General features: G+C 39.5%; 1 protein-coding gene across 1 annotated transcript in view; it reads right to left on the bottom strand.

The window, feature by feature from the left end:
- Positions 1 to 12,379: 12,379 nt before the first annotated feature.
- Positions 12,380 to 16,761, bottom strand: part of LOC129258762 (SET domain-containing protein 4-like) — a 46,620-nt gene continuing 42,238 nt past the window's right edge. The window contains exon 9 of the mRNA XM_064098006.1: positions 12,380 to 12,502. Within this exon, the coding sequence (XP_063954076.1) occupies positions 12,380 to 12,502 (123 nt within the window). The remainder of the gene's footprint in view (positions 12,503 to 16,761) is intronic.

The raw sequence follows: 16,761 nt of genomic DNA, 5'->3' as shown, positions 1-16,761 counted from the left end.
TGGCCTATATAAAATTCAACTAGCAACAGATTTGAAAGTTTAGCTGTTGATACTGATGTGGTTTCTGGGATTCCTGGGGATGAAAGCAGCACCCGTCTGCCTAATGAATCGTTGTTGAGCCGCAATGCAACATCAAATGGCTCCGTGTCCACAAAGCCTAGCTAATAGGTCCATGCTCAGAAGCAACATAACTCTGGTAGAAGCCCGGTGGTCAAAGCAGGGTCAATGAAATCTCTGTCTCGCCAGTGTGCCTCTCCTGTTGTTACACTTAATGTCGATGGTAAGGAGGGCAGGATTCAAACTGATCATCATCCTTTACGCAACTTAGAGATGTCATCTCAGCAGCACCTTGGCAAGTTACATGTACCTCGCACAGGGGAGGAAGTGCGTACACACCAACAGTTAGGTAGGAACAGTCTACCTCTTCAGGATAGCCAGACCACAGATTTTGCTGAGAAGTCACTGACAGGGAGAACTGATGGATTTGTACACAAACCCTTATCCTTACAATGACCAGCACTTGAATGTCCCATCATCGCAGTGAGCCATTGCCTTCCCTGCCTGCTAAAGCCAAGAGGTGTAATTTACAAGGGGGAAGGACATAATGTTACAGGTGTAGGGATTCAAGATTAGTCAAGGATAAGAAACCCTTTACAGAATTCCCCTTTTCGGCATGGCCGTCCAAAAGTCAAGTGGAAGGGAGTTGTCAAAACAGATGATCAAGGAACTGTACCATCTATGGAAGCGAATGGTTCAGTCGGCAGTGATTCAGGTGTCCGAGGCCAGACAGCATAACACCCTTACTAACAAGACATTCTTGTCCTTATGGACCCCCTAAACCAAAGACAAAGGATCTGTATACCCTGGGCACATTGCCAACCCAAGTCTGCTGTCAGCCATCACCATCCGTGCTCAGATTTCTTGCCGAGTCTGACTCAAGCCAGGCTCGCCAAGATTGGCAGAGCATCTGATGATTGCTGTCGTCTGTGCATGTCAGCCTGCGAGGATGTGGAAAATCTGGTTGCTACCTGTGCAGCCCTGGCACCTGTCCGACAGGACCTCATCCAGCAGGTTAAGGCTAATCCCAACACCAAGTAGTTTGGACCATGCTTTGAATCTACCCCTGCTCTTTTTGTAGAGTCAGTCCTTTTTCTACCTCCAGGGCGTATCAGCAACACGTAAGTCCAATTGCATACGCTTATTCTATACTTCTTACACAACCTCCACACAACTCGCCAAAAACCTACTCAGTACTTCTTCATGATTGCAATTTTGAGCCTTCAATGAATTGCGGCCCTTCCAACGGTGCCGTTGATCTCCGATCTTATAGCGGAGGAAGAACACAGGAGAGAGTTCGGTTGTTCATAAGATGTGATTGACAACAGATTCTGGAATATTACAAGTGCTAGGTACAAGAGAAAGTACATACGCTGTTTTAGGAATAATAAATATTCTATATTACTTTATATTTGTTTCATATCAAGTGTGTTTCTTTACAGAACATGTCAGCATAATTAACCGCATAGGTGCATATCTCGCTGAGGTTTTATGAGTGTATCATCAGGATTACGAAAAGCTAAGATTAATCAGGAGTAGATTTTTGGAAGCTTATAAAATGTATATATTAAAATATAACTAATTGGAAGATCTGAATTAATTAGGTGTTGTATTTAGATTTTGCTAGTGAAAATAGGGCATTTAAAAATGGCCGACCCACTCTATTTATGCCACGCCTACTTTGACTCTGCATTTCTTGTAAACGTGATATCAAGTGCTATGAATGTTGATAGTTGTGTTAAAATCAGAAGTGGAACTTTTGAATTCAATTTTAACCCTAAAAAGACTGGGGGGGGGGGGGCTGATTCAGCCCCCCCCCCCTCGACATTTTTCGCGATAAATCTGTAATGCGAAAAGCTGGCGCCGTGCCGTTCCATGACTTTTTTCTTTCAAGTCTTGCGCAACTTTTGAGACCAAATTTGCGACCCCCGGGTACGTGGTTCCGAAATTACGCAACATTTTGTAAGTACATGTCGACCCAAAATTGCAAAAAAACGTGAATTTGTGTACAAATCCAATGCAAATTGTGTTTTCAGCCAAAATTCATAAATGTATCATTATTTTCAATTTTACTAATCAAACTAAATTAATTTCATCTTGTTTATGGTCAGAATAAAGTCACGGATGATTTTCATTGAAAAAACAATAAAAAACAAAAAGTAAAAAAACAAAGAAATACATAAGAAATTTTTAAAACAATAAAATACATAAGAAAAGAATTGTGATGTTGAATTTTTTTTCATGTACATTTGATTAGAATCCTACAAAGAGTCTATGAATAAAAAAAATAGCAGTTTAGAGGCCTTATTTAGTTAATTAGAGCAAATCTTTGATTTTACGCATAAATTAGCATAATTAATGAATTTTGAAATTTTTCGGAAAATTTGATCCTACAGTCTTGGAGATTATGCCGTGGGTAATGCACGTGCCAATTTTCGTGATGTCACTCACTCACTATTTCTTTTGTCTTTTATTCTTTGAATTATACAATATTTCATTTTTACAGATTTGACAATAAGGACCAACTTGACTGAACCATGAAGTATTAAACAATGCTAATTCCACATGTTCAGGGAGGAATTAATTGTAGTTTCACTTGGCAATGGGGAGAAAATTAGAATATTTCATATAATGAAATACAAAAGAAATAGTGAGTGGATGATGTCATCAGTCTCCTCATTTGCATACTGACCAGGATGTGCATATAACTGTTTTGTGAAATTAAGCGAAACTTTAAAATGTCATTTCTTTCTTGTTATACACTGTACATCCGATTTGCATTTTCATGCTTGTTGGATTTTTCTCTTTTCATTAAAATCAACTTTCTGTTGGGGTGGACTTGTCCTTTAATAAATGTCTATGAGTAACAACCAGCATTTAAATGTTGGAGTAGGGTATAGGCTAGCCTCTTGTCGAGGCCCAGGGATTTCCTTATTCGCGAAGCGAATTAGGCCTGGCGCGGCGCTCTGCTTCGCTCTCTTCCTTGCTTAGCCATGTTCGCTCGGAAAGCAGCCGACAGGGCCTCGACAAGAGGCTAGGTATAGGCTGGTAATGTGAATTTTGATTAAATCTTCTAGCTGCCTGTTGGCTGTTAAGTTATGATGGTCACAATGTGACAAGGCCTTAAAGCGGCCTGCCATTGACAAATCATGGGGAAAATGAATCAATACGAAATTTGCAAAAGGCTAATTGACTTGCATAATATAATCCGTCCGTCATGAGAGTCTGTCGGACTAATGCGATAATAGTTCGGACAGCACAAATTTGACCGAACTCGTGATCGTTATTAACTTCGGGTCGTCGCAGTTCGAGTTTCCAACAATCCCAATTCCTAGTCTCTTAGCAGGTCTCTTGATTGCTAAACAAAAATAAATAACCTCTGTGAAGTTACATGTTTTAAAGTGAAAACACGCAGTTTATTTCTGGTTGGTTAGTCTACCAACTACTGCTCTCCTATAATAGACCTCCCAGACATGCCGGAGTCTGTTACATAACACTCCTAGGCATGCAGCCGAGTGAAAGGCTTGAATCCCTTCTCTGTTCTGAGATTGGCCTTGATTTCCCCATGATTTGTCAATGGAAGGTCGCTTTAAGAGTTAGAGATGCAGAATCCGGGTGAGCACTCACTCAATAGTTGGCTCAATTGGTAGAGCGTCTGTCTCACAACCGGGAGGTCGGGGGTACAAATCCCGGCCGCGTCAGACCAAAAGACGTTAAAAGATGGGAGTTGCCGCTACCCTGTTTGGCATTCAACAATTAAAGGGATAGAGCCTCGTCGATCTGGCGCTGCACAGCGGCTGCCGGGCCCACGATCAATTGGGCAAAGCAAATTTTCGGAGTATCTCATTTCATGTCTATTTTGAACAATAAAATATGGATTTTCTTTTCTTCATTTTTCATTTTCATTTCATTTTTCATTTTTTCATTTTCATTTTTTTTCATTTAGTTTTAATTAAGTTTTGTACATATAACAGTTTATGCTATGGACCAGAATATGTGATGAAATCTTTAGATCTTTTTTAAATTGAAGATTGATAAAATAGTTTTTGCTTCAGAACATTGAAGTAAAATATAAAGTATCTTTATTGTAATAGAATATTGAAAATGGCAGTTTATGTATGATAGTAGTGAGAAATTATAGGTAATATGCAATAAGATTCCAAGTACTCTCACACGTATACATATGCATTTTGTTCAACATTATCTTTTAGGGCTTATTTCATGCTTGGAGTTAGATTTTTATTTCCAAATTTATTCTGCTCTTGCCTTGCAAGATGACGAGTGTTATCAGAGGATAACGAGGAAGTAGCTATTGAGAAGCAAGTCAGAGGGTTTGTACGTCACATTCGAGGTGATGATGTTCTCGAGATATACAGTTTGTTCATTATCTGATTCAATGATACAGATGAGGGTGTTAAATGTTAATGAATAACTTGTATTGTTATAGCTGAGGATTTTAATATCATTTCTATATTGAATTTAGAGGAATTATTAATTTCATATTCATCAAAATACTTTACGGAAAAAGATAGTGTTTGCAGCAGACAATTATGTCATGAGAGTCTATTAAATCAAGCCAGGTTAAATTGTCAAAATATTATCATACATCTATATCGGGTACATCAATGTAATCATATCTTTGTATAATCATGAAATCTTAGCTCAAAATCGATAATTCGGATGATCACTAATACAGAAAAGCATATGTGGGACAGTGTATTAATATTGCTTCGAAACATACCCGACATTTGAAGGAATTCCGTGCTTACAGTATTTTGCTCATTTCTCAGCAATTAGGCATTTTCGTCCAGAGCTATTTGGCACATTTTTTATTCATACACACAAACACTTTGGTGGTATTTTCATTTTGAGATCATCACAACTGGTATTTATCTTTAATATGACTACATGTATACAATAACATTATAAGCATTGATACAATAATATGCATATCATAGATATGACTGCCTTGTAGTACAGTGTACTTAATGATTGTATTTTTCCTGTCTTTGCAAGGTTTTGTCTCTGTTCCGTTTCGGTTTTTATTATCATTGTAATGGCATTTTGATCTGGCTGGCAAAAAAAGATCCGACTACAACCGAGTCTTGACTAATCATTCCTGTACCACCCAAGAACCAAGACGGTTACAGCCCGATAGACCGCGGGTCCGATAGACCGCGGGTCCGATAGACCGCGGGTCCGATAGTCCGCGGGTCCGATAGACCGCGGGTCCGATAGACCGCGGGTCCGATAGTCCGCGGGTCCGATAGTCCGCGGGTCCGATAGTCCGCGGTGTGTGTAAAATTATGATCAGGATATAGTGAGATCCAATGTCATCAAGAGGTCAAAAGGCCAATGATACGAGTCCATGGGGTTCTATAACGATGACCCATTGGACGATCGCCCCCTGACATCTACTTCAAGGAAAATATTATCCCCATATTTGTATCGTCAGGGATTGTTACCCCCCCCCCCCCGGAAATTAACCCTCTAGACGCCATACGGAGCCTCTTAAATGCCATCGACTTGACGACATACTTTATCTTGCCTTGTCGACTAAATAAGCTTATTATGTCCGTATGGCGCGATACGTTATCCTGCCAAGTCAGTCCACTTATAAAAAGTTATATGTCAACATGGCGAGATATTTTATCTTGCCAAGTCGACTTAAATAAGTTACATGTCAACATGGCGATATATCGGGACTTGTATACTTCATATCTCGCCATGTGGACATATCGACTTGACAAGATAGAATATATCGCTATGTCGAAATAATAAGCGTATTAATTACTTAGGCGGTGGAAGCGGGGGGGGGGGATCTTTCCCCCCTAAATTTGAGGTGGGGGACGGTCCCCCCTAGATTTTTAGTTGAGAACCTTTTTTTGGTTGTCAATTTGTTTTCTACGCCCCCCCCCCCTAAATTGAGGTGGACCCCCACTAAAATCTTTTTGTCCCCCCCCCCTAATTTTGATTGATAACCTTTTTTTTCTTGTCAAAAAATTTTGGTGGTCCCTCCTATAAATTTTGGTTGATTTGCTTGTTAAATTTTTTACCTGTGTCCATCCCAAAATTTCAGGTGGACCCCCCTAAATTTTTTTTCTTCCGCCGATAATGATTAATTAAGACATGGCAAGATAAAGTACCACGCCATGTCGTCACGTTGATGGCATTTATAAGGCTCCGTACTAGGGGTAATTATCCGGGGTAATTGTCTGGAGGGTAAATTTCCGGGGGAGGGGGGTAACAGTCCCCGGCGGTAAAAATATGGGGATAATATTTTCCTTGAAGTAGTTGTCAGGGGGTGATTGCCCTAATTGGGTTATTGTTATAGAACCCAGGCGCGGATCCAGGATTTCGTGGGAGGGAGGGGGGGATTTGACCTGATTTTTGGCGCCCATGTGTACTTTTCGAAAAATGGCGCCCACTCCCTCCCGGCCAGGCTAACTTAAGTGCCTTAAATGGATTTTGAATTATCTTATAATCACATTAAAAAAAAAAAAAAGACCACTTTTTCATCTGTTCTTAAAAAAAAAAAAATCCATGAAATGTAATATAAATGGGAGCGCGAAGCACGAGCGATTTTTTTATTATTATTATTTTTTTTTTTTTTGGGGGGGGGGTTCAATTTGGTTTAACTTCTAACCAGAGTAGGCCCTACTAGAATATTGTGTGAACGGGAGCTGTTTCTGTACTGTTGTTTTAGAATACCCTTCAATAATATTAATGATAACCTCTTGGGAATAATGCAATCTCGAAGCAATCGACTAATTCTCCTAATCAGCGGCGTATTTATTCAGCATGGGTGCACGGGGGGGGGGGGGGTGGCGACGGCACCAAGTTAAAAAAAAAATGAAGTGGGAGGGGGGTAGACGTTAAAGACAATCTGAGATTTCATTCTTAAAAACACATTGAGGTATCTCAAAAGGCCTAAATAAATAATGAGAACGCGAAGCGCGATCTGATTTTTTTTTAAATAGATTTTTCAAGTATTATATCCTGAAAGCCTAAGTCAGGGGCGGACCCAGCTTCCGCCAATAGGGGGAGGGGTCATTTTTTCACCCATATTTTCCCCGATCGGCCGCTCAAAGTTGATTTTTTGTTTGTTTCTTTGAAGGGGTTGTCCCAGTGCCGTAATGAGCCAACAATTTCGAGGGGGCTCGATATGGTGTATCGCATAAAATTGATAAGAAGTTGCCAGTGAGCGAAGCGAGCAAGCAAATATTATGACATTTTTATTACAAAAATACAAGGTTGTGATAGATTTTGACATAATATTTGGAAAATAATATTATATTTCATCCTAATCCCTTTCCTTTTCTCTCTATTTTTTCTTAGTCTTGATTCTCTCTTTTTTTTTTGGGGGGGGGGGGGCAAAACGCCCATGTCCTAACAGTCATTTCCTAGCTTTACTTTATAAGCAACATAAATGTGTAATAATCTCTTAAGCCCTATGTAATCTAAAAATGAAATTTCATGTATTTTGTCCTGAAAATTGAACATTTTGGGCAATGTTTGTGAACCTGAACAGGACGCGTATGTAACTAGATAATTACCACGAGCGCGAAGCGCGAGCAGAAATGTTAAATATTCGTTCTGACCTGGTCGAAAAGGGACCTGTTAAGGATGTTTTGCAGTTAGCCATTAAGATGATACATATTTCAACGATTAAATAATGCGAGCGCGAAGCGCGAGCTGAATATTTTTGATATTCCAACCTAAAAAGATGAGATTTCAAATCCCCCAATGGGACATTCGATTCATGTTTGTCAATCATGAAAAAGCATGGATAATTTTTGATATCTTCCTACAATAATAATGCGAGCGCAAAAAAAACATGCGTGCGCGTGTTTTAGAGTTAGACAGAATCCTGGCAATCTGAATACATTTCATTTTTCATCATAAAAATCAATAATGCGAGCGCAGAGCCCGAGCTGAAAATAATATTTGAAATTCCGATGTGAAAAGGGTCAATTTAAGCACTGTTTACAGCACTGTGTATATAGGGAAATTTGATAGCACTATATAAATAATGCGAGCGCGAAGCGCGAGCTGATATTTTATTATTATTTTGACCTAGGATCGAGACATTTTAGGCCTAAGGACATTTTGTCATCATATAAGAATGATGACTATCTTCTATTTCTTTTCCTAAAACTTGTAAATATTTATTTCTGAAAAAGGGACAATTTAGTTATTAGGAATTCATACAAATTTTATTTCATATTTATTAATCTGTTTAGCCTAATGAGTGTGTGAAATTTGTTGACAGTGCATGAGGCCTGAAAACCTGATATTTTAAGTATTTTTGTAATCATGAATAGGATTCATTGGTTGATATATTTTTAGCAAATAATGCGAGCGCAAATCGCGATCCGGAATTTTTTAATGGGGGAATTTAAGAAGTTTAATTGTTAGAGAATTGATAAAAAGGTATACATAACTCACCAATCAAAATGCGAGCGCACAGCGCTAGCTCATAGGCCTTTATTATTTTTTTTACAATCGAGACACCTGAAAAAGTATATTTAGAGTATCTTATATGAAATAAAAAAAGACAATATGTAGGTCTACTTGGCAAATAGTGCGAGCGCACAAAATGTTGTAAATGTTGATTCAAACTTTAAAACGGACATTTTCCAGAGCACTTAAAAACATAAATTGGTAAATAAAACAATATAATGAAAGATCGATGTCCGAGCTGAATTATGTTTTGTATATTGATATCAAAACTTGATATTTTAAACTACATATCATCATATTGAGCAAGATATGTATCTCATCGAACAGGCAATGCGAGCGCGATGCGCGAGCGAAACTTCAATACAGTGACATTAAATATTTTCAAAAATTGTTTTCCAAGTCTTCTCCTGACCTTATTTTATTCACTCGTCTTCCTCCTTTTATGTTTCGTCTTCTTTTTTTCTCATTTCTTTCCCCCTTTTTTCTTTCCCCGTTTTTCCCAATTTATTTGCTCTGTCAATAGGGGGGAGGGGGGGGGGGTTGCCCTCGGGCCGCCTGGATCCGCATATGTTAGTAGTTGTTATGATGAACACGATGCATATCTATTAAGAAATGAATGCGACCGCGAAGCGCTAGCTGAAAACTTTTATAATGATGAAATGAAAAATACATTTTCAGTTGTCAGGTTAGAATATCAAATATTTTCAGCTTGTGCTTCTCGTTCGCATAAAAAAACTGTAAGGTCGGGATGCGTATATAACTTAACAATTTATTTTTGCCAGCGCGAAGCGCGAGCTCAATTTTTTTATATACTGACTTAAGAAGGACTAAGGTATAATTCCTATTCTAATTGCTTGTCCTTTTTCTCTTCTTTGTTTTCTGTTTCTTACCCCTTTTTTGCGCCACCATGGGGGGGGGGCAAAATCTTTGCCCCCTGGATCGGCCTATGTATGTTGACTTGAAAAACACTAACACTTACACTTACTAACACTGGGATTGATGCAGAGGATGTATACGTCATTAATCAAATATTGCGAGCGCGTAGCGCGAGCTGAATTTTATAATAACCCCTTTTTGTGACCCTCAACAGGGTATCTATCTCGCTAAACAGACTTAAAACTCGAAAACATTGTTTTTGTCTGTTATCGTAAAAACAGGATATATTTTAATTCAGTCGCATTTAATTTAAGTTTTTTGGGCAGGACATATATTTTACTATAAACAGGCAATACGAGCAATGTTGCGCCCCCGGTCGAAACTGAATTTGCATGAAGCCCCCTAAGTTCAAGGTCGATTTGGCGCCCTCGGTTGAACATAAACTTGGCGCCCCCATGTGAAATATAACTTTGCCCTCCCTCCCCCTCTCTGAAACATGTATTTGTCGCATTATGGTCAAAATTCAAATTAGCGCTCCCCTAGTTCGAACATCAATTTGGCGCCCCCCTCCCAGTTCAAACATCAGTTCGGCGCCCCATAGTTCGAACGTCATTTTGGCGCCATCAAATCGACGTCCAGGTCAACATCCCTCTTCCGTTTCCCATCTCCTTTTCTTTCTTTTTTTTCTTTCTCTTATCCTCATTCCCCTTCCTTCCTTTCTCTTTTTTTCTTTCTCTCTCTCTTTCTTTCCCCCTCTTCCTCTCCCCTTTTCTTCTTCTCTTTTTTTCCTGCTCTCTCTCTCTTTTTCTTCTCTTTATTTTCCCCTTTTCTTCTCTCATTTGTTGTCTTCCTTTCCCCCTTTTCTTCTCCTTTTCCCCCATCTTTTATTTCCCCCTTTTCTTCTCTTTTTTTGTCTTTTCTTCCCCTCTTTTCCTCTCTCTTTTTTCGTTTTTCTTCTCTTCCTCCCCCTTACTCTCTCCTTTTTTCTTCTCTTTTCCCATCTTCCTCTCTCTTTAAATATTATTCTCTTCCTTCCTCTTTTTTTCTTCTTCTTTTCCCCCTTTTCCTTACTCCGTTCTTTTCTTTTCTTTCTTTTCCCTCATCCACTTTTTTTTCTCTTCCCCCCTTTACTTCTCCCTTTTTCTTTTTCTTTCCTTTCCCCCTTTTTTTCTTTTAATCTTTTTTTCTTTTTCTCTCCCTCCCCCTTCCTCTCTCTCTCTCTCTTTCTTCTCTTCTTTTCCCCTCTTCCTCTCTCTCTCTTTTCTTATCTTTCTTCCCATCTTCCTCTATTTAAATATTCATCTCTTCCTTCCTCTTTTTTTTCTTCTTTTTCCTCCTTTTCCTTTCTCCTTTCTTTTCTTCTCTTCCTTTCTCCTTTCTTTTCTTCTCTTCCTTTTCCCTCCTCTCTTTTTTCTCTTCTTTCCCCTTTTCTTCTCCCATTTTCTTTGTCTTTCCTTTCCCCTTTTTCTTCTCTTTTTTTCTTCTCTTCCTTTCTCCTTCTTACTCTCTTTTCTATTCTCTTCTTTTCCCATCTTCCTCTTTCTTTTTTTATTATTTTCCTTTTCCCCTCTTCCCCCCTCTTTTTTTGAGCTGGGGGTTGGGGGTGAGGCAGTTCCCCCTCGCCCCCCCCCCCCCATGGATCCGCACCTGATATAACCCCATGGCCTTGTATCATTTGACCTTTGGACCTCTCGATGACATTTGATATATCTGATCATAATTTTACACACACTGCGGACTATCGGACCCGCGGTCTATCGGACCCGCGGACTATCGGACCCGCGGTCTATCGGACCCGCGGTCTAACGGACCCGCGGTCTATCGGACCCGCGGTCTATCGGGATGTCCCCAACCAAGACATGTCTTCTCATTCTCCAAACTCTGCCCGATCGGACCTGCAGATTCATGTCTCATGGACTGACTTGTCCTGGAATATAACTGTCTTCTCCTCATTCCCAATCAACTGTTGGGATCTAACTCAGCATGAGAAGTCCTGAATATATAGGTCTCCGATGGACTGCCTTATACTAGAATACTCCTGCTCCAAACTCTGCCTGATCAGTCCTGAAGATTCATGTCTAATGGACTGTCCTGTCCTGGAATACTTCTGTCATCTCCTCATTCTCCATCAACTGTTGGGATCTAACTCAGCATGAGAAGTCCAGAATATATAGGTCTCCGATGGACTGCCTTATACCAGAATACTCCTGCTCCAAACTCTGCCCAATCAGTCCAGAAGATTCATGTCTAATGGACTGTCCTGTCCTGGAATACTTCTGTCATCTCCTCATTCTCCATCAACTGTTGGGATCTAACTCAGCATGAGAAGTCCTGAATATATAGGTCTCCGATGGACTGCCTTATACCAGAATACTCCTGCTCCAAACTCTGCCCGATCAGTCCTGAAGATTCATGTCTAATGGACTGTCCTGTCCTGGAATACTTCTGTCATCTCCTCATTCTCCATCAACTGTTGGGATCTAACTCAGCATGAGAAGTCCTGAATATATAGGTCTCCGATGGACTGCTTTATACCAGAATACTCCTGCTCCAAACTCTGCCCAATCAGTCCTGAAGATTCATGTCTAATGGACTGTCTTGTCCTGGAATACTTCTGTCATCTCCTCATTCTCCATCAACTGTTGGGATCTAACTCAGCATGAGAAGTCCTGAATATATAGGTCTCCGATGGACTGCCTTATACCAGAATACTCCTCCTCCAAACTCTGCCCGATCAGTCCTGAAGATTCATGTCTAATGGACAGTCCTGTCCTGGAATACTTCTGTCATCTCCTCATTCTCCATCAACCGTTGGGATCTAACTCAGCATGAGAAGTCCTGAATATATAGGTCTCCGATGGACTGCCTTATACCAGAATACTCCTGTCTTCTCCTTCTCCAAACTCTGCCTGATTGGTCCTGAAGATTCATGTCCAATGGACTGTCTTGTCCTGGAATACTTGTGTCATCTCCTCATTCCCAATCAACCGTTGGGATCTAACTCAGCTCGAGTGGCCCGGAGGATGTTCAGTCTTTCGCTCCACAGTATTCTAACATTCTGGATATAATCAGCCATCTTCTCTCCAACGTCTGCACGATCAAGTATCTGAAAAAGCAAGAAACACAATATGGTGGTGATTTTCTTGCTTACTTTAAATAGCATATTACTCTTTATCAGAATTGTTTAGTTAATGCAGATTAATTTTCGTCAGCTCTGCATATCAATGAATAGATTCACGCCAATGCAATATTTACATCACCCAGGTTGAATACGGCACAATATACGCTCTTGCTGAATGATATTCAAACACATGACCCTCTGACTGAAGTGATAAAATAAGGCATTCACAATAGAACTTTCCCTAACATATATATATAGTAAATCAAAGGTTGATCTGGGTTTCAAAATATGAATCAATACATTTTACTGAAATATGAATCAGAAACACTTCATCATAATGTATGTAAGTTCACAATTTATCTTCCCCATGGATAAATTAGATGCAATGTTCATCAACGTTTTGACAGCCAATAAGGATTGTTTGCTGCTATAAGGCTCCATTCAAGAGTAACTGAATGTTATCTTTTTTAATCAGCAAGCCCACAATCAAATAAAGGAAAATAAAAGTCAACTAACATTCATGCAGGGAAAACACCTTGCTTATTTTGTATTGAATGTACAAAATGGAGTAATGCGACATTTGCTGCGGTCTTAATATAATTATCTGAGGGCACAGGATAGTAGGATTGAAAGAGATATTTGTTCAGAATAAAGAAAAGGAATAGGGTTTATTTAGCATTGGAGGTTAGGTTTTATGTTTGGCTTAACATGTAGATTTTCCATCAGAGCAATTGTCGCCAGAGCAAATGTCATGGAACAGTAGCGTACACAAGATTTGTATAAAGGGGGAGGGGGTTTCAAGCTGAATGAACAAATTTTAGGGGAGTTTTGGGTATCAAAAACAAATTAAAGGGGGAGGGGTAAACCCCTGGAACCACCCCCCCCCCCCTGCGTACGCCACTGTCATGGAACCACAAAATGCACAATCACAGCTCTGTTGAAAATTGTCATTTTGATTCTAATACACAATCATGAACTCGTAACATGATTGAAAATATATGGGTATTGTGTGGTGTTCGAATAGCAGGGTTGGGCTCAATTACATTCCTAATTACATTCCAGAGATGATCCAGCTACTTACCAGCTTCTAATTAACATAACAATAAGCTGCTTAAGCCAGCTAATGACCAGTGGCGACCGCACAGAAGCGTAGAACGCTAACATTAGGGCCAGTCACACCTTTCACGGGTGACCACCGCCTTGACACATTGTTTTCACTAACAGAGCACTAAAAGTAGGCCTACCGGTATCGATAAACTCACAGAAGCTTAGCCGAAGCTAACAGTGGCACTAATGTTAATACAAATCACTAACAGTGCCAAGGGCACCAATAGTGACGATGTTAATGAATAATTTCTCTCTTTAAAACTTGTCTCCCTTTCTTATACCAAGTAATTTAAAGTATACCTAGACCGAATTAAAGGGGTATTCTGGGCCCAACAATATGACTAAATTGAGTAAAATTAGATGAGCAAATTGCTGAAAATATCATCAAAATCTGATAAAAAATAACAAAATTAAACACTGTATTATGCAACTGATATTACTGAGCAGCATGTGGCCATGAATATGCAATAAATGGAACGATAATGCCATATCCTTCAGCTCTTTCCTCTTTTTCTGATTTTATTGAAATGAACTCATACTTTTTTTGTCTCAAATGTATGTAAGTCGCCTGAGTAACAAAATGATGATCTTTGAAGCAATATTCTGTGTGGACAAAATTTTAATAAACCTAATTTTTTATGATACAATAGACCCTCATTGCATATTCCTGACATGAATGTAAATTTCACCGAAAATAGGGCCTAATGCAAAATTTGAAGATACCATATATTTGTTTGTATTCATTTCCAATTTTTATCAATTTGTCAGTGTTTTGTTTGTCTCACTTTACTGTTCGAACAACCTTCAGCCTGGAGTACCCCTTTAGGTATTGGTATATAGCGGGGGATGTTGATTAGTGCCAAGATATGATCCTTTTCAAAGATTTTTTCTTCCAAGATATATCATGTATTTAGATGTGTGAAGACATTTTTTATGAATAGACCCTACATTAGAAAGAAGAAAAATAGCTGATGAAATTTATCGCATGATAACCATCATTGGCAAATACTCTATCATGAGCATGATGAGTGAAGTCATGGTGGTGGTGGCAGTATTTATATCAATACAACCTCCCTGGTAGGAAGTGGGCGTATAGAGCCAAATGGGGGGCGTGCTATGGGGTTGACAGGAGGTGGTGGAGGAGGGGGGCGTGTTTCCATCAACGGAGATACCAGTGGATACAATGGGGAGATATTTGCCCTTGGGGGGCAACCAGGTATGTAAAATAGGGCCTACTCTTGCTCTTTGTTGTTGAAATTTTGGACCTGTTGCAATTTCTTCTAAGTAGCTTTATAACGTTCAATTAGTTTTCTTTAAATGTGGCTGACGGCCATCTGGATCGTTGTATCATCAATACAATATTAAAATGTACGATATATAGCCCTTAGATACTGTTTCAGAAAAGCCATATATATGAGAAATGTATTCCTTGAAAAATACATGATCAGAATACCCAAGATCTCCTCTTAAATTTGCCTACACAAGTCTCAAAATAAGGAACTGGAGGAGATATCTTAAAGCGAGCTAGCTACGTGGCTTGACATTTTGGTTTTAATCTGTTTGAGATAGACTAGAATTTTTCTTTACAATATAACAACAATGATTGATTGGAATGTAATACAGCTGATCGCAATTCAAAAAGTAACCCACAGCCATTCACCCTGTTGTATCGCTCTGTTATGTGCAGATAGCCATGATGTTTTGCTGTAAGTGATTTTGCTTGCAGTACGTTGTTCGATCACTATAGATTTTGGTGTCCTTGCCTTGAAAATAAATGTTTCCCTATCTCAGAAAAGAAAATAAGATTTCCACTTTTATTTTTTAGCAGAAATCTAACAAGAGTGTCACTAAGGCGAGCACATAATACGCCCGTCTGTAACGCCGAAAATGGAGCTATTGGTCAAGCAAGAAAAGTGGAAGATGGCGACTTCACCTTTGACCTTCTGACCTCAAAATCAATAGAATTGCTAGGATCTATGCTAGTATCATACACACCAAACTACATGAGCCTAGGTTAAGTTCAACTGAAGTTATCACGTTTACAAGGACTGTAGAAGGATAAGATGAAAACATGTCACTATGATCTTGACCTTTGACTTTTTTACCTCTAAATCGATAGGCTTGCTGGGATCCATGCTAGTATCATACACACCAAATTATATGAGCCTAGGTTAAGTTCAACTGAAGTTATCACGTTTACAAGGACTGCAGAAGGGTATAATGAAAATAGGTCACTGTGACCTTGACCTTTGACCTTTTGACCTCAAAACCAATAGGCTTCCTGAGATCCATGCTAGTATCATACACACCAAATTATTTGAGCCTAGGTTAAGTTCAACTGAAGTTATCGCGTTTACAAGGACTGCAGAAGGGTACAATGAAAATAGGTCACTGTGACCTTGACTTTTGTCCTTTTGACCTCAAAACCAATAGGCTGCCTGAGATCCATGCTAGTATCATACACACCAAATTATTTGAGCCTAGGTTAAGTTCAACTGAAGTTATCGCGTTTACAAGGAAAAGTTAACGGACGGACAGACAGACGGACGGACACCGAGCGTGATACCATAATACGTCCCGTCAAGACGGGCGTATAAAAATTGATCTGTTTGCCCAAAACCAATTAATACAATTGTTTGGGTGAACGCCAAAGATACGTGGTAAACACAGACCTGCCGACCAGTATGTTTTTGGCGTATTTAGTCCTTATTTGCAACCAAAATACGGCAGTACGTTTTTGTCTCACCTGCGAAGCAGAGTGAGACTATAGGTGCCGCTTTTCTGACGGCGACGGCGGCGTCGTCAACATTGAAATCTTAACCGAAGGTTAAGTTTTTGAAATGTCGTCATTACTTCGAAAGTGTATGGACCTAGTTCATGAAACTTGGAAATAAGGGTAATAGTGTATCATTAAAGATCCTGCCTTAGTTTCCCATCACATGACCAAGGTCAAAGGTCACTTTGGCTCAACAAACTTTGACCATGTTGGGGGTAGTTGTGGAATCGTCATCATAACTTTGAACTTTTATGGATCTGATTCATAAAACTTTGACATAAGAGTAAACAAGTATCACTACACATCCTGTGCGAGTTTCAGGTCACATGATCAAGGTCAAAGGTCATTTAGGGTCAACAAA

This window comes from Lytechinus pictus, chromosome 4, assembly GCF_037042905.1.
Source record: "Lytechinus pictus isolate F3 Inbred chromosome 4, Lp3.0, whole genome shotgun sequence".
Classification (NCBI taxonomy): Eukaryota; Metazoa; Echinodermata; class Echinoidea; order Temnopleuroida; family Toxopneustidae; genus Lytechinus; species Lytechinus pictus.
Note: the sequence above shows the minus strand (reverse complement) of the source record. Positions and strands in the feature narration are given on the sequence as shown.